Source organism: Cryphonectria parasitica (genome assembly GCF_011745365.1).
Source record: "Cryphonectria parasitica EP155 unplaced genomic scaffold M406scaffold_5, whole genome shotgun sequence".
NCBI classification, from domain to species: Eukaryota; Fungi; Ascomycota; class Sordariomycetes; order Diaporthales; family Cryphonectriaceae; genus Cryphonectria; species Cryphonectria parasitica.
The window spans coordinates 1491362-1518555 of NW_024468913.1; the positions used below are offsets into that span (position 1 = coordinate 1491362).

General features: G+C 52.7%; 5 protein-coding genes across 5 annotated transcripts; 4 read left to right on the plus strand and 1 right to left on the minus strand.

Moving 5' to 3' along the window:
• Nucleotides 1-4239: 4239 nt before the first annotated feature.
• Nucleotides 4240-5862, plus strand: M406DRAFT_291570 (FAD-binding domain-containing protein; the record flags this gene model as incomplete). The annotated part of the gene is made up of 3 exons (XM_040918974.1): nt 4240-4631; nt 4809-5037; nt 5128-5862. The coding sequence occupies 3 exons, from the start codon at nt 4240-4242 to the stop codon at nt 5860-5862; spliced, it is 1356 nt and encodes a 451-aa protein (XP_040775441.1).
• Nucleotides 5863-6744: 882 nt separating this feature from the next.
• Nucleotides 6745-8336, plus strand: M406DRAFT_356565 (adenylate kinase). The gene is made up of 2 exons (XM_040923480.1): nt 6745-7252; nt 7335-8336. The coding sequence occupies exons 1-2, from the start codon at nt 7096-7098 to the stop codon at nt 7973-7975; spliced, it is 798 nt and encodes a 265-aa protein (XP_040775442.1). The 5' UTR covers nt 6745-7095; the 3' UTR covers nt 7976-8336.
• A 243-nt stretch (nt 8337-8579) lies between these two features.
• On the plus strand, nt 8580-12476 carry M406DRAFT_98481 (uncharacterized protein). Its single transcript, XM_040926410.1, has 8 exons — nt 8580-8665; nt 8725-9225; nt 9454-9641; nt 9716-9831; nt 9913-10047; nt 10303-11164; nt 11238-11627; nt 11705-12476. The coding sequence occupies exons 3-8, from the start codon at nt 9490-9492 to the stop codon at nt 11739-11741; spliced, it is 1692 nt and encodes a 563-aa protein (XP_040775443.1). The 5' UTR covers nt 8580-8665; nt 8725-9225; nt 9454-9489; the 3' UTR covers nt 11742-12476.
• Nucleotides 12477-12686: 210 nt separating this feature from the next.
• On the minus strand, nt 12687-14347 carry M406DRAFT_346564 (Bromodomain-containing protein; the record flags this gene model as incomplete). The annotated part of the gene is made up of 3 exons (XM_040922201.1): nt 12687-14076; nt 14139-14266; nt 14335-14347. 3 exons carry the CDS (start codon nt 14345-14347, stop codon nt 13012-13014), a joined length of 1206 nt encoding a protein of 401 aa, XP_040775444.1. The 3' UTR covers nt 12687-13011.
• A 1610-nt stretch (nt 14348-15957) lies between these two features.
• M406DRAFT_42016 (uncharacterized protein) lies at nt 15958-17608 on the plus strand (the record flags this gene model as incomplete). The annotated part of the gene is made up of 4 exons (XM_040924176.1): nt 15958-16096; nt 16165-16242; nt 16538-16712; nt 16786-17608. The coding sequence occupies 4 exons, from the start codon at nt 15958-15960 to the stop codon at nt 17606-17608; spliced, it is 1215 nt and encodes a 404-aa protein (XP_040775445.1).
• Nucleotides 17609-27194: the final 9586 nt, after the last annotated feature.

Genomic DNA, 27194 nt, shown 5'->3' on the forward strand with positions numbered 1-27194 from the left:
TGTATCGTCAGCGTGCAGGCAGGGGTACACATGCACATACCTGGGCAAGCTTGCAGGATATCTTTCGACTGATTTTCTCAGCACCTGTAACAGCCTTGATGGATGGTCCCACGCTGTCGAGCTGCGATTGTTCTGGCCTATGGTTTGTCTTTCTTGGGGGCCTGGGGGCGAGGGAAACTCTCCGAGATCAAACGCTGAAGAGAAGGTGAGGTTCTGGAAAGGTGATTTGCCTAAGCTGCATGTTTTCGAAATCAGTGTCCTGTCTGGATTATATACCTGTTAGTGTAGAGAATTTATCAGACAATTTACTGTTTTACCAGCACAATTGTGTGGTTGAAGACTGAGCCCAGGTGTGTGCAATAACAGTAGCACAGATGTGCCTCAAACACTGGCAGGGTTGGCAATGTTGCACAGCCACCATCGAAAAGTACGACGAACTCTACCAGAGTTCGACTGACCTAGTCATTAAGGGTAGCATCATAAGCTGGCATACTTGATTCAAACCATCTTCGAAATTTTCTATCATTGCATGCCCTCTGTTTCTGAATAATGATGAACTATGTATTCTAGAAACCATAAACCACATAACACTTCTCTAATATGTTCCCTTTTCTTTTCTTTTTTTTTTTTTTTTTTTTTTTGGCCCACCCTTGCTCAGCACCTGCAGGTGAATGAGCCCAGATACCCTTGTACTCTCCTCCCACTATTCAACACCTAAACGCCAGGCATAGCGAGCCAGCCGCCCACACAGCAGCTGCTGCTGACAATGTCTTTGTGAGAGTATTGACACATGCATTACAGCAGCGTCTTGCTATTCTCATACCAATTTGGCCCAATCACTCCCGCCACCCCGGCCAACCCCCCGGCCTCTCCAGCCACCTCTTTTTTTCAATATCTTTTCTCAACCAATTTTACTCTAATCAACTTCATATCTTTACAGGACCTTTATACGTATATCATGAAGCCCTATACCGAATTTCAGCTGGCCCAGGCCCTCGAGGCTGTCAGAAAGGGTGTATCTCAGCGACAGGCCTCGAAACAGTGGGGTGTACCACGAGCTACTCTTCAGGACTGCCTAGCAGGAGGAGAATCGCATTCAACAGCCTATCAACATAAGCAAAGGCTTTCTGTTAGCCAGGAGAGGAAATTGGCTGAATGGATTCGCATTCAGGAAGCCCTGGGGCTTCCACCAAGCCACTTAGAGCTTAGGCACTTTGCTCAACGAATCCTCGAGGTCAGAGGAGACTCTCAAACGCTAGGAAGGAAGTGGGCACAAGCTTTTTTGAAGAGAAATCCAGATATTCAGGTTCGCAAGAGTCAAAGGATTGCCTCAGCTCAAACTAATGGAGCTACAACAGAGGTAATACAGCCTTGGTTTCGTCTTTTCGATCTTCCTCAAGTTCAAGCTATCAAACCAGCTAATCGATGGAATATGAACGAAGCTGGAATAGCTGAAGGCTAAGGAGCGAACGGATTAGTTCTAGGTAGCTATTCTTCATATTCAATCTATTGAAAAGAGCCTGGGTTGAGGTTCTGAATCTCGATTCTCGAGTGTATCTCTGCTATAGGTGCTTATCTCTTCCCTCTGATGATTTTCAAGGAGCAAACAGTATAATAACAGTGGTTTCCTCTCTTCTTGGAGTATTTCGATAGCTGGCAGTTTACAGCAACAAGGAACGGATGAACTGATAATACTGTAGCACTCGAATAGCTGAAGAAGATCTTTATTCTAGCCAGCCAGCCAGCAGACCCCTCAGAGATCAGATTATTAGTTCTGAATAGCTACAGCAGCTATACAACTAATGAGTTTATATAGCAATACTATCAAAATAATATCCTGCTGATTTACTTGCCTTCTTATATCTCTTATATACTTCAACCCCTTAATCTAGGGATCTTTTCAGCTCTTGAGAAAGCATATAGACGAAAAGTTAGTTATATCAGCTAATAAGAAGATTTAACAGTCTTTAGCAAGCATTTATTCCTTGAGAACTATTACAAAGCTTGTACAGAAGGTCTTTCTAGCAAGAATATCAAGTCTGGATGGAAAGCTAGTGATTTATAGCCTGTTAGATTTTCCAAGCTGCTCTTAAGCCCTCTTCTCCTCGAAAACACTCCTCAGCATATTCAGAATCAGTCAAATTCGAGTTCAAGAGTATCAACAGCAGCCCAGCGTATCCAGAAAGCCTTCTCAAGCCAGCCAGCTATCTTTTCAACTTCTCGCAAAGCCAAAGATCTATATTATCAGCTACAGAAGAATCAGCACCAGCTTTCATCCAAGGCAGTGCAACGTATACTCTTTAGGAAGATACAAAAAGCGTTTGACGAGAGGGATCTCGAGTTTGCAAAGGCTCTGGAGAGGAACGAAGTTCTGGAAAGGCAAATGGAAGCTAAAAGGCCTACTAAAAGAAGGAAGGTTGATTTGAGCCCGAACTCGAGGTTTGCAGACATTGAGGATATACAGAGAGCTCAAAAAGCGGCTGATAGAGACGAAGATAGTCTAGACGAAGAGAACAGTATCGAATTACCTACTGATGAGGAGGACTGCATCGTGGTGGGTGAATAGGATGAAGAATGTATATAAAACAATATATATGTGGGTGGGTGGTAAGGCGGGCCGGGGTGGCCGGAAGTTGGTGTGGCCGGAGGTTACCCCCTTTAACTTATACTTTGCAATGTGTGCCGTGGGTGTGATTCGTCAAAGCTACCAACTGGAAGACAGTAGGCTGCAGGAAATGGGAATGAGTGAAGGAGACCGACTCCTGATCTTGCAACTTTGCCATTCAAGTACTTACTTAAGTAGCAATACATATTCTTGAAGTGAATTTATTGTTTCCTTTACCATCTTGACCAATTTCCTCTTGAGGAAAAAAAATATCTATCACAGTTCAAAATTGCTTGGAATTCGGGATTAATTTGCTGCATCAGCATTCGTTGACTGGAGTAGACTTGATTTCAACTTGGCATTCTATATAATACAGTACAGCAATGAGTGTCCTTCTGTGAGCAGGGCAGGAAGAGATAACGAGCAGGCTCTACAGTGCTACAAAAATTCGCCGCTACTTTTCTCTAGCCAGCTTGCACTAAAGACCTTGACATCATCATCCATAAAAACATCTTTCTCTGGAGGCTGTGAGCTCACACAAGCAATAACAAGCATGGAGTTATGAAGGCTGTTGCAACTCAATTGTATCAATACTGGGGAGCCAAACTTCACTACAAGAGATATTATAAGGTGTTCTGGAAGGACAACAGAGCTGGGCAGCTATGTGGATGCAAATCATACTTTACACGACTCAAACATGCCATGCCTTCCCCAAATACCCTACATGATTCGCAAGTGACAACTGACTCAACTCATATCTAGAGATCCAAACCTGTGAATTTTCTGTTCCATCCAAGCAGGTTGTTCCATTATATCCTACAACTAAGCTGAAGACTTCAGTGATGTTGACCGTCTATGCACACTTTGGTGGCCACTACCATGAAGTTCACAGTCTGGAGTCACGGAATCTCACAACCAGTAACATGTCCGGAAGGATAGACATCGCCAACGGCTTAGTGAGACAAGCTGCTCTTGAATAGGATTGGACATCGACCAGGCCTAGCAGCACTAATGTACTTCCCTCCTCGGAAACGTACATGCATCGACCAAGGCTTAGGTTCCTGCCGGCATGGGTCTGTTTGGCTGTGGGTTTTCCAAGCAAGAGTGAGTTCTGTTGGGAGGCTCCCTCGCCGACAACGAGGCCCACAAGGGTAAGCACTACCGGCAAGAAATACAAAATACCAGAGCTAGGAGTAGATCCTATTGTACATAATGGACTGAAATGCTTTGATGAGTTATCGGGGTTCATACTCTCAGGCATCTCGCTCCACGGAGTGTCGCTTGCCGCCCACCCCCGGACTTTCAGTGCGGCCGACGCCGTCATCGCAAAAGAGAATTCTAGGCGGTCATCATCCGAGACTGGCTGACCTCTTCCGGTACATAGATGTGGAGTTTGTTCGATTCTAGCGGACATGCAGAAGTGTAGGATCCAGCTGCCATGCCTGTGTTGTAGAGATCGAAGGTCGGAGTAATATATTAAAGTCCCATGCCCAGGCCCATGCCCTCTCGCCGTGGTTTCCTCCATCATATATCCTATAAGAACAGATAAATACAGCTCAGGCCCAGCCTAGCAGCTAGCTGGAGGAGACCAAAAGATGCCCCAGACTTTCACGCCCACGAAAACTTTGGCCGAGATGCCGTCCCAGATCACAGAGACCATCACATTTCTCCGCTCGCAAAACCCAGGCATCCAGCTGCACACGGCAGAATCGCCCGCCTTTGCAGACTTCTGCAACACCTACATCAAGAGCGCTGCCCAGCCTTCCGCCGTCGCCCGGCCACGGTCCATTGAGGACGTCCAGGCTGTTATCAAGGCATGTACCGAGCATGGTGCCGACTTTAATATCCGCGCCGGCGGGCACAACGCGGCAGGTCGGACGCTTGTCGATGGAGCGCTCCTGATCGACATGCGGGAGCTTGCGCATGTAGAGGTCAGCAGGGACAAAAAGACGGCCAAGGTCGCTGGTGGGGCACTGGCGGGCAACGTCATGAACAAGCTGGGGGAGCAAGGCCTGGTCACGCCTATGTTCGTATTCATTCCTTTCCCCTTTTTCTCTTCCCTTTTTTTTTTTTTTATCTCTCCAGTCCCTATCTTCCTCTCCTGCTAAGGGTGAGGGGGAGGGGGGCTCGAAACCACTGGCCGTCTCACGGTGGGCTCTCTGACGATTGAAGCTCCTTGGCTGATGGTTGCCACAACCTCTAGCGGTACGATGGGATCGGTTGGATACGTCGGGTGGTGTGTTCCCGGTGGCTACGGGGCCTTCTCGGCTCTCTACGGCCTGGGTTGCGATCAAATCCTTGGAGCCAAGCTGGTGGACTATAGGGGCGAGCTCGTAGAGGCGGATGAGGCTCTGCTCAAGGGCATCCGCGGCGCAGGCCTGATCTTTGGAGCCATTGTGGAGTTGACGGTCAAAGTGTACCCGCTCAAAGAGGTTAGTCACTGGTGAGAGCCGGCACCTGGATCTGTGTCGTCTCTCAGTAAAAGATAGGCCGCCTGTGCTGATCTCTGCGTTCCTCTTCAGATGCTGTCTGCGACCTTCATCTTCGAGTCCAGCGACATGGAGGCTACCTGGGCCCGCCTCACAACGGGCCTCGACTCATCCGACCACCCGCCCGAGCTCAAACTTCAGACTTTCTCTACCGACTTCCCCGGCATGGGCCCCGCATTGGCCTGCGTGGTGACCTGGGTCTCGGACGACCACAGGCTCGGACGTGAGTGGATCGACAAGGTGGCAGCCGCCGGCGGGAAGTGCTTGGTGAGCCACACAGAGGCAAAGACGCCCACGGCGTATGCTGTGGACAACGAGAAGCTGGTGGTGTGGGGCGTCCACGGGCGGTCATACACGCTCAACCTGCGGAAGTGGACGCCGGCCTCGGTGGCGGTGCTGGCAGAGTTCAGCCGGAGCGTGGCGAGGGGCGGAATGATCGCAGTACACGCGCTGAGCAGAGCTAGAGAGAGCGATCAGTCAGTGTTCGGCGCGCGGGAGGATCACCTCGTGATCGAGATCATCGCGACGTCGCCTGACCCGACGCTGCGGAGGGAGGTGGACGCGTGGGGCGTAGGCTGCCTGAAGGCGCTGCGGGAGGCCGACCCTGCCAATGTCCTGGACAGCGCATACATCTCGTTACTGGACGAAGGAGACCTTGCCACGGAGAAGATCTATGGCGAGCACCTACCCGCAATTGTCGAGCTGAAGAGGAAGTATGACCCTGCGAACGTGTTCAAGCACTCATCCCCCAAAATCCCCGTCGAGTAATCGTCAGCGAGCAGTCAGTCATGAACGGAGAGATGCTTCAGGCTGCGTGCGAGAGGATGAGAGGCCCTGATAGCGAATGGTAGAAGACGAGAAGAAGACGCATTGAAATGAGGACAAGATCAGAAAAAGCCCTGTTTTTATGTTTATTATGATTTTTCAAACCATGACAACGTATTACATGATATGACACCTCGTAGAGCATCTGCCTACCCATGATTTTCAGGCATTATTAACAAAGTATTTGGCAGAGACAACAATGGTGCTGGTTCTCTCGAGCCTCGCTCATCGCAAGTTACAGGCATGAGAGTCCTCGTTGTTGTCGTCATTGTCCCCCGTCCAGCAGAACATGTTGGCAGGTTAACGATTAGAGTAAGCAAGTAGTAATTGATTACTTACTCGATTGAGTCGCGAAGATGATTGGAGCGAGCCAAGCGTCAAAGTCACCGAGGGCTCCTTCCTACTCTGCCGGTTGCGGAGTTAAGTGGGTGAGAGCAAGCTTCTTCCTCAACAAATCCGGCTGGGGTTTTGTTGATGTACCTAAGTACCATTTACTGTGTAGAAACTCCGAGGGAGCTGGGACAGGAGGACACTGACTACCGGACTTTGCTTACGACCTGCGCCTTGCATTGATAGTGAGATACCCGAGTACTCGAAGACCGAACCACAGCGCCCCCCGCCGGGTCATTTATCGGATGTTTAGGCCTTTCCCCTCAAAGCGCGTACTGCAGATTGATAATTGATCTTTCTGCTTTCTGCCTACTACGTAGCCATCCAGCCAACCGAGCCAATCAATTCATTTCCAACAACCCACTATTGAACCCCCCCCCACAACTTCTACCCTTCTCCTTCTCTTCCTTTTCCTCTTTCTCCTCCCCAGGGTCGAACATATCCTCTCATCATCTTTGTACCATTACCTACCTCGTCGCTATGGGTACTTCTTGAGTGACCTCCGTGTTCTCAGGTCGTCTCGCCTGATCCCTTTTTGGGATCACAGTTTGTTCCCCGCACCGCGGTGTTCAGCATCGCCTGCAGCTCCTCTTGAGTCGATTGCCACGCGACAAGCACGGCAACGTTTTTGCGCCTGGTACAAATACGGTATTCATAACGACCACCTCTACTCGGAGATTCCAAATCAGAAGGCAAGCCTTCGCACCTATACCCGCGTCACACACAGCCTCTACCGCCAATTACTTTTCCTTTCTACTTCCTTTCAGAAGGTCTTCCTATCTTAACATGAGGCTCAGGACCGCAGCACGCGTCATTCTTGTTGGGGCACCTGGAGTTGGGAAAGGAACACAGTCCGAGAGGCTGCTACAACGCTTCCCACAGCTGCAGTCTATCTCCTCTGGAGATCTGCTACGATGGAACGTCCGGAATAAGACCGCTCTCGGTGAGTGCTTTAGAGCCTACTGAATTGTCGCAGTCTGTCGCAATGTCCACCGCTAGCCAGCTAACATGACGTCGCACCACAGGCATCCAGGTCGAGCAGACCCTCAAGGCCGGCGGCCTCGTCTCCGACAGCATCATCCTGCGCCTGATCAATAACGAGCTGTCCAAGCGCGGCTGGCTGGGACGGCCCCAGGTCATGACCCTGCAGTCCTCCGCCATCGGCCCCGACGGCGAGACGTTCTCCTCCGGCGACAACGAGATGGCCGCCTTCATGACCACTTCTTCTCGGACCCTCGGCGCCCCCTCCGACGACCCCTCCGCCTCGTTCCTCCTAGACGGCTTCCCTCGCACGTCTGCGCAGGCAGACCAGCTCGATGGCTTGGTGCCTATCAACCTGGCAGTATCGATCAAGACGCCCTTCGAGGTGATCCTCGAGCGCATCTCCGGGCGCTGGGTGCACGAGCCGTCGGGGAGGGTGTACAATACCACGTTCAACCCGCCCAAGGTGGCTGGGAGGGACGACATCACGGGCGAACCGTTGGTCAGGAGGGCAGATGACGACGAGGAGACCTATCGGACCCGATTCAAGAAGTTCCAGGAGGCCAGCGAGCCCTTGTTGGACCACTATGCCCGCAAGGGCGTGCTGTATGAGGTGGAAGGGATGAGCAGTGACGAGATCAGCCCGAAGCTGTTCCAGGAGTTTGAAAAGAGATTCTGCGAGTAAAGGGAGATACCCATATCGGCCGGTGCGCGGGGTTTGGCCTTCAGCCAGCTTGGATCATGGCTGGCGGAACCCTGGGGTGGGGCTGTAACCAAATATCTCTGGCGTTTGATTTTCCTGATTAGTCTGCTCTGGTCAGAGGGGACCGAAGTGCTCGGTCTGCCTTGACGGTTGTCTACAGAACCAGTCCTATGTTTTGACGTATTCATTCTTCATTACCTCTATAGCCAGGCTTTGATGCTACTGCCTTTATAAAGACGGACCATGGTGTGCTCCTGAACGTTGCATAAATGTACGTTTGGGGTTCATGTTTAGTAAGCAGAACGCTTTTGAGGACAAGCAAGAAAGGAAGAAGAGGAAAAAAGAAGAATAATTAAATAAAAAAAATCATGCCAAGCATCTGGGTAGATCCATCATGGACATTGCCCCTGGACTACCCCTCTGCATCCAAAGGACTGAGCACATGTTCCCTCCATTGGTACAGGACGCAGGTCGGCCTCCTACATGACGACGTGCATCTTTAGCCTGCTGACAGATCTGGAAGATATATAGTAGCCAGACTGAAGGAGGAGATGAATTTCTGATGCTCAGGCTGTAGAGAAAGACCAAAACATCTTTCAGCACACTGAAACAAACAGTCCAAATCTCTTTGATATGAAAGCTGCATGACCTCGCAACAACAAGAGAAAGAAGGTGGGCAAACCCCTCCAAAGTTTAGGCCCTCTCAAAGCAACTAACGTTGTCGGCGACAGTGGGGTGCTCAGGCCCCTGTTGATAAGCGATAAGACACCCCTGCCCCCCCGAGCTGCTAGGGGAATGCTGTATCAGCTGCCTGGAAAAAGAACTTTTTTGACCTATGTCGGGGAACCAGGCAGGGACTGGCGCCGAACACCCAAGAGAGGCCAGAAAAATCGCGAATCAGTTTGCCGTTCACCTTCCGAATTGTAGTCATCGCCTCCCCTGTGGTCAACTTTGGGGTTTAAGCTTCACTTTTCTTTTCTCTTTCCCCGTCCCTACATCTCATCTGCCTAACCATCTACAGAGTGGTATAATTGGACAGCCACAACAACCTAAACTGGTTGTCACCCTTGGTCATACTTTGGCCTACCACCTACAGCATCTTTTTTTTTCTGGGTGGTTTTGCAAGAGGGCACAGAGACAACCCTAGGTTGTTGTTGTACGCACCTGCCAAGAATTGCCTTTCTTTTATTCTCTCACTTTCTTACAACCAAAGTCTCGACATAACTTCCTCAGTGAGTTCCCATAAACAGGCTGCATTACAATATTGGGCAATCTCCATCTTTTTGACTTTATCATCACACATTCTGTCTCGTCTTGACCAATTGTCTCAGATGGGGCAGGATGTTCAGCACAGACAACTGCCACACTGATTTAATGTATTTAGGAGGGCCCAGTGTGAAAATAGCCTGTACAAGTGATGCCATCTGCTGCTGAACATAGCTAACAATCGTCATACACAGCCTGAGACCATCGGAACTGGATACACCCCAAGCATCATGTGTGGGATCATAGGTCTCATCCAGGGCCATTGGGAGGACCAGTCCGGCCAGAATGTGGCCGCACAAGATCTTCATGAGGCACTTTACTACTTGCAGCACCGAGGACAGGATGCGGCCGGTATTGCAACCTGCAGCACAGGTGGTCGGATGTACAAAAGAGACCCCCCTCCCCCTGTTTCCCTACCCTCTCTTGTGCTTCTGATGATTAACTTGGGTTGTACAGTTACCAGTGCAAGGGCAACGGTATGGCGGGTCACGTCTTCAAGAACGGAGAGCGTGTCCTTGACCTGCCAGGCTTCATGGGCGTCGGCCACCTGAGATATCCTACGGCTGGAACGAGTATGTCCTTGCAACATCCTGAAATCTCTGGCCGCTGATGATGGCACGAGGATCGCTGCTGACGGTTGCTTTCCTGCACAGGTGCCAGCGCTGAGGCTCAACCATTCTACGTCAACAGCCCCTACGGTATCTGCTTTGCACACAACGGCAACCTCGTCAACGCGCCCGAGCTCAGAGAGTACCTGGATAAGGTCGCACACAGGCACATCAGCAAGTGTCCTACTTTTCTTCCTGATTCTCTTCACCCCTCCCCCTCCTCCACCAGCTTCCGTGGCAGAACTCTCGTCGAGACTGCCACCACTCCTGCCTTATCCTTCACAGCACACAGAATCCCATTGGATTCCCACAGCAAGTCTGAGGAACCTGCTGTCGGGTCTCTCCCCAAAGCCATCTGCCCTTTCACTTTCTACAAGACTACTTCCGCTTCAAGCACTAAGACTAACACGCTTCCTCCTCCTCCTCCCACTGAAGACACGGACTCGGACAGCGAGCTGATGCTGAACATCTTCGCCAATGAGCTGAATGAGACTGGTAAGGCACGTGTCAATCAGGAGGATATCTTTAGTGCGCTGTCACGAATGTACGGACGTTGCCGCGGAGGATACGCCTGCGTGGCCATGGTTGCTGGGTTTGGCATCCTGGGTTTCCGCGACCCTTACGGCATCCGGCCCCTCGCTCTCGGCTCGAGGCCTTCTGCCGACAAGGAGGGCGCCATGGACTACATGTTTGCCTCGGAATCCGTCGCCCTGAAGCAGCTCGGCTACAGCAACATCCGTGATATCCTGCCCGGTGAGGCCTGCTTCATACGCAAGGGCTGCGAGCCTGCCTTCCGCCAGGTCGAAGAGCAGAAGTCCTACAGCCCCGACATCTTCGAGTATGTCTACTTTGCCCGCCCAGACAGCATCATAGACGGCATACCCGTGCACGGCGCACGCCAGAAGATGGGCTACAGACTGGCCGACAAGATCCTGCGGACCCTAGGCGAAGAGGCCGTCAAGGAGATCGACGTTGTCATCCCGATCCCCGAGACGTCCAACACCTCCGCCGCGACCGCCGCTGAACGCCTACAAAAGCCCTACTCGATGGGCTTCGTCAAGAACCGCTACGTGTTCCGGACATTTATCATGCCCGGCCAAAAGGCGAGACAGAAGAGCGTGCGTCGCAAGCTCAGCGCCATGGACTCCGAGTTCAAGGATCGCTGTGTGCTGTTGATCGACGACAGTATCGTGCGCGGGACAACAAGCAGAGAGATCGTGTCGATGGCCCGTGAGGCTGGCGCGCGCAAGGTCATCTTTGCGAGCTGTGCACCGCCTATCACGCACCCTCATATCTAGTGAGATACCCTCTCCAGTTCCTCGCCCTCTCCGTACCAGAACTGTGTGCTGACCATTCACTCCTCTGGCTAGTGGCATCGACCTCGCCTCCCCCAGTGAGCTCATCGCCCACGAACGTGACCGCTTCGACATCGCCAAGCACATTGGCGCTGATGAGGTCATCTACCAAGAGCTGGACGACCTCAAGGCCTGCTGCGCGGAGCTGTCCCCCCGCAAGGCACAGGACTTCGAGGTCGGCGTCTTTTGCGGCAAGTACATTACATCCGTGCCCAATGGCTACTTTGAGCACCTCGATGCGCTCCGTGGCAAGGCGCGTAGCAGTGCACCTGCTGCCGGCGGCTCCACACAGACGGTGAACGGAGGTGCTGTGCTAGAGGGTAGAAACGGTGCTGCCAACGGAACCAACGCAAATGGAAATGGGCTAGACCAGCTGAGGTCGCCTGCGGATCGGGAAGACATCAGGTATGTAGTGATTTCTGCCTGATACATCCAGTTGGGCTGCTGTGGGTCAAAAAAATCGCTGACAGGAGCTATTGTAGTATGCACAATCTCGCCAACGACCCCCAGATACGTTAGATACGAAATGTTTTGGCTTCTTCTGGCTACCATGTACAAGGTGAGTGGGGGTAGATGGCATAAGGCTCACATTGGCTAGCCGAGGGTCTCGTTTGAGATTTGACTGGGCTTCTTTCGGAGAGAAGCAGGTTCTCCCATGGCGAATCTGGGGAAAATACGCGCTCCGTTCTTCCTTAAACGACACGAGGGATGCTCACGCCATGGACTTGGAACATACCAAAGGATTCTGAGACCAGAAAAACCCTTGAATCGTGACATGGTCCTGGGGTTTCAAGAGTTGCAATGCTATTCTCGGACTGTGCACTGGGTGGCGATTCACGCCACTCGGTGACTTTGATTTTTTTCTACTTCCCTTCTTTCTTCTTACCTGCATTGTCATACTCGGCCTGGACGTTCAAAAAGAAATTGGCAAAATGGCGTCGGCCATCAAAAGACATGAACGTATTCATGCATACCATAGAAGGGGGTGAGGGGTTCAATAGAATGGGGAATCAATAGAACGCAGACGCTTACTGCAGCAAAAGCCAGATTTTGTACCCAAGCTGGTGAACTGTTCACGATAGGTGTCATCCTTCTGCTTTCTCTTTCCTGAAAAAGACTTGTCTGTTATGTGAGACGATGCGCGGGCAGGCGAAGGAGGAGGCACAATGACACAAACACGTCGATTCGTTCGAGCGGGCGTAAAATGATCTGATAATCTGACCTTCTTGATACTTAATACACAATGGGCAGTGCAAGGTACTGCGCCACAAAGGAGTCTGTGACATTTTACAAGCATATAGTGGAAAGAAGATATGTGCCGTCGTCTTGCGGGTCAGACCACGAGGATACAGGCCCCGTTACGATCTCCGAGTTTGCCTGATTCGATCTTCTTGGCTTGGAATTTACATTAAAAAAAAAAACACATCTCTCGAACATTCACGCACCATCCATCCATGGGACGTTCAATTATGGACGCGTATTGTTATTTGTTTTTTTTTATTATTACAAAGAAATCAAATCAAATTGGTATGGCATATATCCACCAGCGCCGTGCTATGACTATTCCTTGCCGTAGAGACCGACGGCTCCCACCGCCTTGTAAGAAGAAGAGTAAAACCAGAGCCTTGTGTGACAACCAGCAAGCATACCCCGGAAATCTTCTACACAGAGGAACGAAGGAGAAGAGAAAGAAAAAAAGAAGAAGAAAAAGGCAAGGCCATCCGCGAAAAAAATAGCAAGGGACAAACAGGATTTTCTTTTCCCCCTTTACAAAGCAGACTTGAGCTTTTCATTTCTTGGAAGCGTACTCCTCCTCATAATGGCTCCATTCAGGAATCTCACGGATTTTGGACCACATGAACTTCTCGAGCTTATTGGCCATCTTCGTATACGGCGTTCCTTCACTATTGTACTGCCGACAGTTCTTGAAGATGAGCATGGCATCCTTGAGGAAGTCCTCAGGGGAGGGGTACTGGTCCATCTCGAGCTTTTGTTCCATGGTGGACAGGTCCATGGGCTCCTTGATCACTTCATAGTAGTCCTGCACCTCGTCCCGGTTGACGGGCACCAGGAAGGGCCACGCGCTCTGGTGGTTCTGCATGGCGTTCAGTAGGTGGAGGAGCTGGTTGTAGTTGGCGCCGCGGCGGGGCTGGCGGGCCAGCTCGTCCATCTCGGGAGACCAGCCTGAGTTCTTGATGGCCTCAATCTTCATGGGGTCGATCGGTGTGACGCTGTTCTTCCACTGCTTGGGTGGCTGGTGGACGACGTGGGACTTGGAGAAGGCCCGGATCTTGGCCATAACAGCTTCCTTTTGTTTAAGAAGCATGCGTCCCGTCTCGAGGTAGCGGACCCGGGGCAGCATGGTGCACTGCATGATGGTGCCGCCCTCGTAGTCCTTGATGTATCCCATCCAGACGGACTTGTCGAGGGTGATCTCTTTGGTGAACCCCTGCTTCTTGAAATAGCCAATGGCGTAATTGTCGGCATAGGTCAAGAAGTGCATGACCGGGCTCGTAGCTTTGACATAGTCTTTGAGATGTGCCATTAGATGTGCTCCGTATCCCTTGACTTGCTGGTCTGAAGAGATGGCGCAAAAGACGATCTCGGCAAACTTGCGGTCCCTAAAGGGCCTGAAGGTGATGCCACCCACGACTTCGAGAGGCTTCTTGACGATCGCTATCGACAAGTGCGTCCTGTCGTAGACGAGGCGTGCAATATAGTCCTTGGGCATCTTGGGAAGCTGTTTCTGGAAGATACACTTGAGGCCGGTCAGGATGATCAGGCTTTCGCGCTCGTTATCGTTGTTCACAACACGAAACTCGATCTCGCCACTACGCTCCTCGAGAACACCAGCCTGGCAATGAATAAGTCAGCAATACCGCCTTGAGGGCACGATGGAAAAAGTCTCTCACTAACCTTCTCAGGAAATGGAATAGCAGGCACTTTGAGCGGCTTGGGCTCCTCGGGCTCGGCTGAGTCATCATGCTTAATGCGCTTAGCAGCAACAGGAGACTCCGGGTCCTCACTGGCCTTTCGCTTGCCCTCTATGGCTCATGTCAGCTATACTTTGTTTTCATCCTCACAAGGGTTTACCACAAGTCTTTTTACATACTGTCGATGTGCATCTTGCCCGGTGAAACCTCGTTGATTGACAGTGACACGAGAGATAGTGGCTCGTGCGGGAGATCGACTACCGAAGATGCGCTCGATATACCTTGCACGGCAGGTGAAGTGGCTGAGGGCGAATTGATTGCCGACGATATGATAGATGAATTTCTAGTAGCAGTGGTTGTGTTTACTGCCACAGAATCTTGTGTGAACACAGCACTGGCTGACTGAGTGTCGTCTGCAAATATTTCTGTCGCCTGCCCAGCCCCAGATGACGTGGTAGAAGCGACACGGGGGGCTTCGGATGGCTCTCGAGACTTTGCAGCAGTTGTTTCGATCGAATTGGCCTGAACGGAAAGACCAGGAGCTAATAAGGATGTGTTTGGCTGAGGAGGGATTGGCACGTAGTTGCGAGCAAGAGCGGCAGCCGATGCAGCGGTCGGACGCCTATCAAGTACTTCAGCCTTCCAGGCCAACCAGTCCTCGTCGTTGTCGGATATGACCTCTTTCAAGGAATCCTCAACCGTAGCGGGGCCCTCTTGTGGTGGGGTCTTCGAGCTAGACCCAGTACTGTGAGGTGGGAGGGTATAGGCAGCAGAGGAGGGTCGTGCGAAGTCTGCGGTGTCGGTAAATAAGGCGAAACCACGGTGGGGATTATGGAAGGCGTTCGACTGAGTGTGGTAGAGCTGATGAGCGCCAGCAAGAGCTGGAGGAGGAGGAGGAGGAGGAGGAGGAGGAGGAGGTGGTGGTGGTGGTGGTGGAGGAGGAGGAGGATAAGACGGAGGTGGAGGAGGTGCGTGAGTCACAGCACCACGAGGAGTGTCGTTCTGCTGGTAAGGATTATAGAGTTGAGGTTGTGATGACAGGAACAGATGAGCTGGGGTCAGGCTCGGTGATGGCGCATTCGATGAGGCGGGATGCGACGAGGATGGGATCGAGAAGGACGGAGGGAATGAAGGGCTAGGACGCGACGATCCTGGGCGGCGTCGCTGATCTCGTCGTCGAGGAGGTCGCGTTTGTGATTGTGCTCGTGCTGGTTGCTGTTCTCGCTGGCGTTGGTCGCGCCACTCCTTGGCTTGTTGAAGCTGGTCGTCGATGGTGCCGGTGAAGTTGGTGAGCGGTGGAAGTCCAGGGCCGCTGTAGCCAGAAGCGCCGCCCGAGGTGTGAGGGCCGCGGTAGAAAGGATCCGCCATCATTGAGGATGCCAAGCGCGCGGAAACGGTAAGATAGCCGCTGGGTGGGGGCGAAGTGGAGGCCCTAACAGAGCCCTGGAGCTAGCTTGAGGAGCAAGAGTTGAAAGTGAGGGTGAAGGATGGTCTGAGTATCCGCTTTCCCTTATCGATAAAGGGGTAGGGGGTGCACTTGCATGGGTTGGATTGACAAGGGGCCACGAAGCTGCCAGGTGGTGAAGTTGGGAGGGCGTTGAAGACAGCTTCCACTTCTGCAGGTATGGTTTGGTTTTGAGGAAAACAATCAAATCAACAACCAAATTCGCAGAAGAACGCTGGACTGCAATAGACCCCAGCGCCAACAAAGCAACAGCTTGGCGGTATCATCACTGTCATCATAGCCTCCACGACAATTTCAATCACCAAGCAACATCAACGACATCCTCTGATCTGAGCCCATGGATTCCAAGTTGGTCGACGTCTGGGCAACCGCTGCAGGCAACCCTTTCCTACCAACAGTTGGCAAGAACACTCAGTTGCTCATCGCCTCCATCCTCCTACTTCTAGGTCTCTCCCTCTTTGGCATCTTCGCATTGAGTAAGTCAATTGAACGGGAACGCTCCCCCAAGACGCCCTCTATCTATATGCTAATACCAATGCTCCAGATCGGTCTCTGGTCAACGTACCAGTTATTGGTATCCCAGCCTCGTTGGCTCTCGCGTATGTCCGCCTCCAACTCTCGTGTCCTACCTACGATGAACCCTTTTCTAACAAGTTGAACTGCTGTAGGTACGGAACCGTCTACATGTTCTGCGCGGTCGGCGTCTATGTCTGAGATCCCCATCCGCAAACCTACACCAACTTCGTGAGATACCCAGGAACCACTACGAGGTCGTCGTGAGTGAGCGGCTTCGGAGGCTGTACAATAGCAACAACATTAAAGCAAAAAAAACATTTCTCTGAAACTTGCGTCCTGATATTTTGTGTATGACCTCCCACCATCCTGTTTCGATCTGATTTCCACTCTTCCGTCTTCAGTCATGGCGGCTCCCAATCCTACCCAGCCTGGGCCCATCTTCCGGGCGGTCGCCAGCTCGACGAAACCTATCCAGCAACTTCTCAAGTGTATCACCTTCACGAACAAAGTCCATGTGGAGATCGGCGAGGATACCATCAAGTTCTCAGCCGACCAGGCCCGTGCGATGCAAGGCAAGTCTGGCAGATACCCTATCCGCATCATCACGACACGTAGCTAACTGAATTGGATACGCAACAGGCATCGCGAGCTTAAACAAGGCCCTCTTCACCAGCTTCACCCTCGACGTCCCCCGGAACGAGAACGATGATGAGGAAGATATCACGTGCCCAACTTTCCAGGTCTCCTTGGCCGCTTTTCTCGAAACGCTCCAGATCTTCGGCGCGTCCGACGCCGCGGCTCGCCAGGCCAAGGCAGAGGCAGATCCCTACCGCAGCAACCTCCGCAACTACCGCCCTGACGCCTTCAGCAACCAGACCCTCGGGATGACGGGCACCTGCATCCTCTCGTACGCCGAGGAGGGCGGGCCACTCAGCATCATCCTCGAAGAATCCGGCGTCAGCACCACATGTAACCTCACGACCTACCTCCCCGAGGCGCCCCAGGACATCCCTTTCAACAGAGATGACATCGGCTTCAAGGTAATCATGCAGAGCAGGTTGCTCCTGGACGCGCTGCTCGAGATGGGTCACTCCAACCCGACGCGCTTGACGCTGATGGCGTGCAGGCAGGAGCCTTACCTGCAACTCTCGTGCGCGGGTCCCCTGGGCGGGTCGAGCGTGGACTTCGCTAAGGGCCGGGACTTGCTCGAGACGTTTTCTGTGCGCGAGAAGTACGTGCAGAGCTTCAAGTTCGACATGGTCAAGGCGGCCATCGAAGCTATGCGCATCTCCAGCAAGGTCAGCATGAGGGGCGACGGGCAGGGCGTGCTGTCCCTGCAATTCATGGTGGAGACCGAGGGCAGCGGCGTGAACTTCGTACTATTCACATTCGTTCCTTATGTTACACACGAGGACGACGAGGATGATGAGGGGGTTGCGGGTGTGGACGAGGAGCAGGAAGCCGGGATATGAGGAAAGGTGTGTGTGTGTGTGTGTGTGTATCATGGAAACTCGACTTTGTCTGCCTCCGGTATCATATGATGATCATCGTCATCAGGCTCTTCTGTGTTTCCATATTCTGTGTTCATATTCTAGTCTACCTTATACGTACGAATATGCTTTCCCTCGTCGGATCGTCACCCAGAATCAAAAAGTCATGATTTCTTTGCGTCCCCTCTCCCCCGTGCACTTGAAATTTCCAGCTCACGGTGGACTGAATCTACATACAAGCATGTATTACGCACCATCCACAACGCGTCATCGCGTCTGGATCCAAGCTCTTACCTGTATTACCAGGTGCACCAAGTCGCGGGCCTGTCTTTCTGGCCTGGCCGGGTCCACCTACTGGGCCAGTTTCTATCTATATCTATGTTTCTAAGAGTTCCTTATACAGCAGCTCATCATCCTCATCCTTGCACGGTCCGTAATCAGCATTAACTTCATCAAACAGCACATCGAGTTTCTCGAGTCCGCAGCAAGAAGCACTAGTATGCTCAAGTCAGTGCAAAGATCATTCGGAATGAGGTAAGCGAAGGGGGGCCTCGGCGGCTCAGAGGTTGTTGTCGCTGATCCTCTCTTGTCCTACTACCTTTTCCCTTCGTTTTCTTTATATCCCTTTTAGATATTCCTTTTAGAGGGAAAAAAAAAAAAAAAAAAAAAAAACCATCTTAGGGCTGCTGCTTTGCAATGGCTAGATACAGCCGGCCGAGAATAGGTAATGTGTGAGTGCCGCGTCAGCCGGATCGACCACACCCTCTTCTTCTAATTTTTTATTTTTTTTACCCTTCTCTCTGATTTTTATCTGTACCTTAATTCGCTGCTGAGATAGTACCAGTTGAGTCGGGGCCTGTCAGCAGGAGTCGATCGAATGGCCTAAGGCTTTTTGAATCCTTCGCAGGATGTGACCTTTTGAGGGGGGTGGAGGGGGGAGGGAAGGAGGAGGAGGCAAGACTTCAGACGCGGGAGGAGCCTAGGGCGTGAGCGTGCTGGGCTTGGAGGATATATCGGGCCCGGGAGTGGTTATTTTGTTTCTTTTTCTATTTGTATGACCAGCCCAAGTTGGGCGGTTAGGTTTCTGAGACGAGTTTGGGTCAGGCTGTGCTGTGCTGTGGTGCAGTTGGCCTAGAAGGAGGGAAAGGCGTGTGAGGGAGAAATGTTGCCTCTGGCGATTGCGGGTCCAATGAGACGAACGAGGAAAGCTAATATCAAGATTCTTTGGATCAGGATGGTAGCAGGGTGAAGAGATGTGTCTCACACATGTCGGCGAGGGTATTCGTAGTCTTCACATCTTGTTACCTGATGGAGATGTTCGCGTGCCGATCGCAACCTGCGGGACCTGTGCGTGGCATGTTCGGGACAGACGGATAGACAAACCTCCGAAGAGGGGGGCAGGCTTTGCCCTATTCCTCCTTGCTTTTTTTTTTTTTTTTTTTTTTTTTTTTTTGGTTGGTTTTGTTTTTAGTCAGAAGCCAAATGTCCCTGGGAGCCGCAAGGTCTCATCTAGATGCTCGACGCCGTCAGCAATGTGTGGTGCCGGGTCGGGTGGCCGTGTGGCCCTGCTGCTGCGTGCTGCCACTCGTCAGCTTACGGGCCCGCACAGCTTGTCCCTCTCTACTATGGTACACTGGGCCCTCCCTTCCCCGCCTCCCATCTTTTGACAGCGGGCTGTATGGCCCAAGGTGGTAGGAGGTCCACACGCCATCTTTCTACATCAAGCGGTAATGAATTGGGTCATGAGTACCCTTATTTCTGAGATGCTTTGTAAGAGAACATCATCATGATGTAAGTATTGCGGGTCTTTCTGAGACCAGTTGATGGGGAAGCAGGATTGGCAGTGTATCTCAAGTAAAACCCCCAGCGGTGTTCCCGTGAATACCAGTCAGCTTATACTATGGTAGAGGCCGGTCTGTCTGTCCGAATTGGTGGTGCCCTAAACTTGGAAGTTGATTGACACCACATTTAGTTTGTAACCCGGCCTGATCAAAGATGAATCCATCGAGGCGCTGTTGTCACAAAACGTCTGCGGGTGTAAAGTCTTGGAGGGAGAGGGGAAAAGGTTGTTTGCACCCGCCAGTATCTTCTCACAGCCTTTGTTGTCCGAGTTTGTATTAGGCAGTAACATTTGCTGTTCCATCCAGGTCGTACCATAGTACACAAATCCCTGGAGGCTTGTTACATGGATGTTCTCAATCAAGTATAGCATGCGGGCGCATAGTTGATCCCTCGGCAAAGTGTGTGCATGAAAGGAGAGATCTGCGTGCAGCAGCTCCCTCGAGATGGCGGACCGCAATCACGGTAACCAATTGGGCGGCCGTAGCCGCACCAAGGTGGACAACCCCAGTTCCCACATCAGATGCGCGGCCGCCTGGGGTTGATTATCAGACCTTGCAGGAAGGAGATGGAGGGTGGTTATAAAATTGCAGGCCGTACTTGAAACGAAACGAAACGAAACGAGTCGAGACGGGAGGGAAAAAGAATTGAATTAGCAGTAGAAAGAAACGGCAACCGAGCAAGATGAGAGTCGGGGGCAAACACATCTCTAAGGCACCGACAAATATTACTCGCTTCCTTCGACTTTACTGCTTTACTGAACGTGGTCAGTACAGACAGAAGGGTGTGTTGATTTTTTGCATAGCTTGACAGGCTCAAAGTTGTACAAAGCCAGATCCATGAGACAGCAGATCACTACGGCACCACTTGGCGAGCCGGAGGCCGTAGGCGAATGTCCATGTCCATTTGACATGTTGGTAAAGCCATGACATGTGATGAGTACATTATTTTTTTTTTGAGACATCCATGGAATGCGGCGAGCACTCTAAGTGTAAAAAGGTTACCACACACGGGTTGGTGCAAGTTTTTTCGAAGCAGCTACTAACGTGCGTCCCACCAACGCATCATCACCAACGGCGGGCCGACTTGGTAGGATATTGAAATGGTACAGTCATCGTGAGTTATCCCAGCCCATCTCGGCATTGAAATAGGTTTGTTGCCACTCCATTGGCCCTCACGCAGACCAACGGAGTGGCAAACATGGCTCGTGATCTCAGTTATCCATGAGTCGGCGTGCTGAGGCGTGTGTGTGTGTGTGTGCTTTGTCGTGCAGAAAGCCCGGCGCAAGATGTATCTCCTTGCAGTTCAGTGCCGGTGGATCCGCGGACTCTAGAGCTTGTCTCGGTGACCCCATGGTCCAGGCTGTCTATCGATGGATTAGCCCGTTCTCGGCCACTGGCGAAAGGAGTGGTGTTGGCGAGAGGAATGTGCCTGAAGGAGTTGATGGCGGCAATCCCACGGCCCATTCTGCCATGCTATCGTCCCAGAATGAAATCTACCCAAGAATCGCGTGAGGTCCGACGCGGAGAGGTCCGAGGAAGACAGGAGATGACAGTCTGAGAGACGAAAACGTCTTTCGCAAGAAGGTCCGTCGCTTTGCCTTCTCAACAGAAAAAGGTGGGAGCGTGCCTAGGACTGGGGTCTGGACTGCCCAAGAGGATGGCCTGTCCGTCTAGATCCTGGCACATCGTGAGCATGGACGTAGGTGACACTTTTATCTCCGTGGGGAAGGAAAAAGAAAGAAGAAAAAAAGGATCGAGAAACAAGCTGGTCTCGATTACTAAATCAAGGTGTTGGTCGCGGCCGAGGTTGGCCAGCCCTCTGGTGAGGCAGGCCGAGAGGGGTCGAGGAAGCTGACTATCCTTGGTGCACATGTCAAACTCCCTGTATCCTTTTGGCCGGTGCCTGCGAAAAGCCAGAGTCCACAAGCGACTATCTGTCGTGGTGGAGAGAGAGGTATATACGTATATCCATGTTCCCTTCATTCCATCTCGGTGTAATTCTCTCGGAGGGAAGGGGCACGGCCAAGAAAGAACCAATCGGACGGAGACAGGCTGTCGTCTCCAAAACGATGGAGCATCAGGCTGCCAGCTTGTCAGTCAGTCAGTCTATCAGTCTATCGTCAGATGGAAGATAGCTACAGTTTGAGGGTCACTGGGTGGGTGGGTGGATTGATAGGTTAGTTTGTAAGAGCTGGGGCTGGACGAGGACGCGATATGTGGCATCGTCTTTCATGTTTAGGTTCTTGCTGGAGCCAGGTTCGTCCAAAATAGTTTCGATGCGAGGAAAGGAACGTCTTAGCGCTCTTTAGCGCCTCTAGCGCTTGAGCGCGGATGTTGGCTGGGTCATTTGTGGGTATTCAGCCCATCTGAACCCCTCCTTTGTGCCTGGATTTGGCAAGGACGGCCTAGACAAGAGTCCTTGCCAACTTTCTCTCGACACGGCCCGCAGCGGGGAAAAGGCAGGAGCACTGTTCACCTTCTTGCCTGGGTTGATGGCACCAACGGCCGCCGTACCTGCCAAGCCTGGGGCAGTTAGTACAGTAAATAGCAGTAACAGCACGCTGAGATGGGTACCAAGTAAATCTGACTACCATGAGTGGATTCAATGCGACATCATCAGCACAGAAAGACCCTCTGCCAACCTCGCATCGTCGCCCATCACACCGCCTGCGATAAGGGACCAGTTCACGTGCCATTCTCGCTCTTCATTCTGGTCCCTTGTGGACCAATCAATCTCTCTTCGAGCTCAGCACCGAGATTGGATCATTAAACCTCCAAGGCCTACGTGATGATGAGATGACGTGCTCTCCCTCGTCTTGTTGAGCGTTTCGTTACTATTACTATCTTGAGAATCGGCAGGCAAGAAGAAAAGATCGAGGCCAAACGAGGAGAGTAGACAGACTCTCTGCTATGGTACACGATTTGATTAGCTGGACCACCAACCGAGCTGGTCACAGTATTCATCGTGCAATACATTGCGCTTCTCGAGCTCCACTCTCCATCCTTGAGGATCCAGCCTTTCCTCCTAGATGCCGATCACATTTGCCCATGCACGCCATGCCATGCCATGCCCCTTCCCCACCCTGCTCGTTCGAATGGATTCCCAGATTCGCGGGTGGCCAGCGCTGCGACCGCGTGGGTTTCTTGTACCACCGGAGAAAACACAGACCACACTCAGATTCTCACGTCTGCTGCAGCCCAGCAAGCATCACACAAGTCGCCGGACTTGACATTGTTGCAGATCGGGGCTGCCCGCCAGGAAAATTGAGCCTGACCTGACCCGACCTGAAATGGTGTGTGGTTACTGGAGCTGAAGACGGCTTGTCTGCTTCGTCTCTGGCTAGCTCTGGACCCCTCTTGAGAGCGGACCTGCAGCTTCTGGGCTGGCTCACAGCTGTCGGTGGTAGCTGTGGTGGTGTCAGTGCTCACGGCAGTGTACACAACTTTACCTGCTTACGTAGTTGTACTATGGTACATGCCAATCGCTGAATGGAGGCTGTGTGTCCACGCTTCGACCAGCCTCAGCGCTAACATGTCCACATGAACAGATCGTCCCTGGTCCGCTTCACCGTATTTCATTGCATGGCACTAATACGACAGTACATCACCTATCGCGAACCGCCCCCACACTCGTCTTGGCCGAACCCTCCGCCGGCTGGTACTGAAGCTGTTGCCTGGATATGCAGGTTGAGATCATCGCACACACAACAGCCTGTGTAGGGGCTATTGGACCTCTCAGACAGATGCGAGATTCGTCGCTGCCTGAATGTCTGGAAGCATGCGAGGCCGACAGCAGCAGGTCGACAAGCAGGCGTGGGAAAGGGTGCTTGCTTACGATTACGAAGCATCGATCGATCTGTACAGGTGCTTACTGCTGGCATGATGGCGCCAGCAACCCGAAGATCCGAGGACGTAATGAGCCAGGCTACCACCGTCCCAGCATTCAAAGACAGTACCTGGATGCATGCAACGGTGTTTCATTGTCGACACCCTGTGGCGGCGGTGGACTCAGGCTGCTACTTGAATTGTGCAAAAGGTTACAGCCCTAAATCGTCGCAACAGTTCGTTTGTGTGGAACCTGGCGGAGCGGGTGCTGCATTGTAGCACCCTAAGTTGAGGAGACACGCATTCGTTGCCATCATCAGCGTACGACGAGTTGCCATGATACAAAGGCACATTCGAAGACAGACCAGCTCGAGTAACGTTGCGAAGAGTCTTGAGTGATGCTTTCGTTCAACCATATCGGATGTCCTTTTTGCTCAGGGCGTCGTCCAGGCTGTGTTTCTACGACCCTGCAGGTGCTGCGCACTCGGCAGGCCCAAATACTACATACAGCCTTGCCCGGACTTCCGCCCTTCGACAAGAAGCTCGGTGAGGGTGTTCTCTTCACTCTGATTGCTAGTATCTGGATATGCGTGCCGGAGACACAGTCGTAATGCAAGTTCCGACGCGCGCTGGGGACTTCAATCTCGGCTGGGATGCCAGTTGTGACATTATCTGCACGGCCCCAGAATCCTCCAGACGCAGGACCCCTTGAATCTGTCGCTGCGATCTCTGACGGAAGCCTGAACTTTGTCGAATGTCAACGGCCGCGGAGCTCTAGACAACCACCCTTTTTCGCCTTGTCTGCTTCGCTGTGCTCGCGGCGCGCAAGATCTTGACCTACGTATCTCACGATGGTTTCTTATGCGAAAGGTGCGGAGACACACACACGACAGGGGCCCTCCCTCGAGGCAGGCCGTCAGACGGCCAGCGCTGATTGATAAAAATATCAGGCTTTTCTGCGGGGCGGAAAGGTACATGGGCAGCAGCATGCCTGGGCCGATCTCTGGCTCCTGCGCCTCACTGGCCAAGCCTCCTTGGTAGGTAGGGGACGCAGACCCCAACCGCGAACCCTGTCTGTGCTGGGCTCAACCCATCCCTGCGAAGACAGACATGATGCTGCATCTGACAGATGGAGACATGCCATGTATCTTTGTACTGTATAGTCTCACGAGCCAGCCCTATGACTATGTGCTCACAGATATCCCGATGAGACAGTCCAGCCACCTCATCATGGTGAGCGAGCTGCTCGAGAGTTCTGATCTCATCCTCTCTACGCTTATGCCAGGTCGATATGGAAACTAACACAACATTGATGGAGAGAAACTTGTGTCGGCAGGAGGGAATGGAGGAGGGAGACGGGAGGGCATGGTGCCGCTGCAGAAAAAGCATCCGTCAATGAGTTGAATACGGGCTACCTGGTAGGAGCTGTACCTCGGTCCTAGCCGTAGTTTGTCCCGCTTGTCCTCGCTGCTGATGCTACTCTTGCGCAGGCCTTCGTCGTGGGACGGACGGGTCGCCAGGTGGGTGGCCGAGTCCCCTGCACCACACCCACCCGAACGATGTAACCCAAGAATGGAAGTCGAGATGACCTATCTGGCATGGGAGACAAAACGACCTGCATCCCACATCTCACGACTCCTCGCGCCTCTTAGCTAGCACAGGACCCTCCCTCCTCTGGTCTTCGCCTTTGTAACCCAACCCATCCCACAACCAAACCTCCTTCTTCCTCCATACGCCAACTTCCGTGTCTCGAATATCTTATCATATACCAGCGACGTGACTTTTGTCCATAGGCCTGCATAAGCCACCCGAAACACCAACTCTAGGAGAAACAAGATCACACTCTCGAGACACTTGCATACTCGAGGTTGGATTTCCGGCCCCCATCCTGCGCTCTGCTGGCGACCACCCCCACGCCTGCAATACATGTCTGCCAGGAGACTAGGGGCCCTTCCTATATACCTCTACCTCCTCCGCCCTCTCATCTTCCTCCCCCGATTTTCTTTTTCTTGCCCCCTTTGCTTTCTTCACTTTCACTCCCCTCACTCTCCTCTTCGCATGCAAGGCGGACACACAGCTCTAGTGAGACGCGGCGAAGGCGAGTTTGTGAGAGTGTGAAGCACGAGAATGTCTCGGCCTGGGTTCAGCATCCGCAAGCTTATCAACAACCCCCATCGGTCTCCGGGATCTGATGATTCCAACGAAGTGGCCTTCGAGTGCTCCAGCGCCAAGTCGATCCGGGTGCAGTACGAGCTAGAGCAATACCAGATACAACAGATCCAGAAGGCAGCACGCCACCAGCCAAGACACCAATCATCATGGGTGCATAGCCACTCGTCATCGTCGTCGTCATCGCCAAAGAAGACAGGCCCAAAGAAGGTTCCGAAGCCTATCGCCATTGACAGGCATACCGACGGAGGAGTGAGGGCGCAAGGTGCCAGTACCGGCCGGAGAAACTCGACACCTCACGCAAAATCCTCTTCCTCCTCCCTCGCAGGTCGCATCAGCCCTGCGGCTCCCCTATCAGCGCGAATACTAGGCGCCGTGTCGTGTCCGTTCTGCGCTGGTGGCCGCGGTCAGCAGCAGCATCATCATCATCATCATCACTGTCAACACCTCGACGTCTCCCACACAGCTGGCAGTGTCTTGACGCCATCTCAGAGCCCTCGACTTGCGGCAACGTTGCCGTCGGACTGGGTGAGCCCAGTGAGCACCCCTTCATCAGCACCATTAACAAAGAAGGCGCCTTCGCAGGACGCGAGCATGTGGCTGCCAAGTCCTGGACTTCGGAGTGGTAGCCGTGGCCTGCGGTCGTCGCAGACGGCAGCCGTCATCCACACGCAGAATGTCCCAGTCAAGACGCCTACCATCACTAGAACCTTTGCCGATGCCACCACGATCGGCCCTCCCAGTGGGAGCGAATTTGGCATGAATGGACCTTCACCGCATCACTCCACGTTCGTCAATGGCGTGCCCAGTCCACCTCTGGATCCTCAGGATATTCACAGCGGGCCGATGGTTGGAAGCAATGGGGACCTGAGGGAGGTCCCTTCTGATTCGAATCTATCATCCGCGACAGAGGGGACCTGGTTTCTTACCGAGCCCGAGGGAGGAGAGGGCGGGGTGACCGACAGTGTTCAGCAGCTGATCCGGCAGACGGACGAGGCCTTCAAAGCGGTCAATTCAGCTCTGGACGAGGCCAAGCGGGTATCACGCTCGCCAACGCCACCAACAGAGCCCAAAAATGCCTCGGAGAACTTGCAGCAAGCACCAAAGCCCCTGCATACTGTTCAGGCCCCGCAGATGCCTCCGCTGCGGACCTTTCCGGTCGCCAGCAGCCAAGAGGCCGTGCCTGCTGCTTCCCAGAACCAGTTGATGTCTCCCATGTCTCCAACATCAGGGGCCGGTCGTGGGACAGTCTTGTCCCCAAGGAAAGGCCTCAAGTCTCCTTTTCCCTTGTCGCCGTCGCCACAGATTCCCAGAACGCCCACCCGTGGATCTTCTATCCACAAGCCAAAGAGAGGATCAAAGTCGCCGACAGTCAGGACACAACGCGCCGCGTCGTATGACTCGTCCCCTTCCTCGAGGAAAGTTGCTGCTACTGGTTCGCCACCATTGAAGGGCGGCAGCATGCACCGCCACCAGCACTCTTATCATCGCTCCCTCTCGCGGCTGAATCTGGCGGCCGACAAGGTCACCGACAGGCTTTTTGAGGGACGCGCGGGCCGATTTGGCTTCCATAAGATTGAAGCCGACGAGGTGATCACGCCCGACCAGGTTCAGGAGTTCAGGAAGACCAGACTTGCAAAGGCCGAGGCCGAGGCCAAAGCTGAGGAGGCCAGGGCCGAGGCGAAGAGGCAGGTCTCCAGCGAGACGTTGCGCAGCAGGTCGGCAAGCACCAG

Bases quoted from the DNA above. Each gene is read 5' to 3' on its own strand.
- M406DRAFT_98481 (XM_040926410.1), top strand. From the start codon at position 9,490: ATGTGTGGGATCATAGGTCTCATCCAGGGCCATTGGGAGGACCAGTCC. The intron at 9,642-9,715 runs GTACAAAAGAGA...TGGGTTGTACAG, and splicing joins TGCAGCACAGGTGGTCGGAT to TTACCAGTGCAAGGGCAACG. The intron at 11,165-11,237 runs GTGAGATACCCT...TCCTCTGGCTAG, and splicing joins ATCACGCACCCTCATATCTA to TGGCATCGACCTCGCCTCCC.
- M406DRAFT_356565 (XM_040923480.1), top strand. From the start codon at position 7,096: ATGAGGCTCAGGACCGCAGCACGCGTCATTCTTGTTGGGGCACCTGGA. The intron at 7,253-7,334 runs GTGAGTGCTTTA...GTCGCACCACAG, and splicing joins CCGGAATAAGACCGCTCTCG to GCATCCAGGTCGAGCAGACC.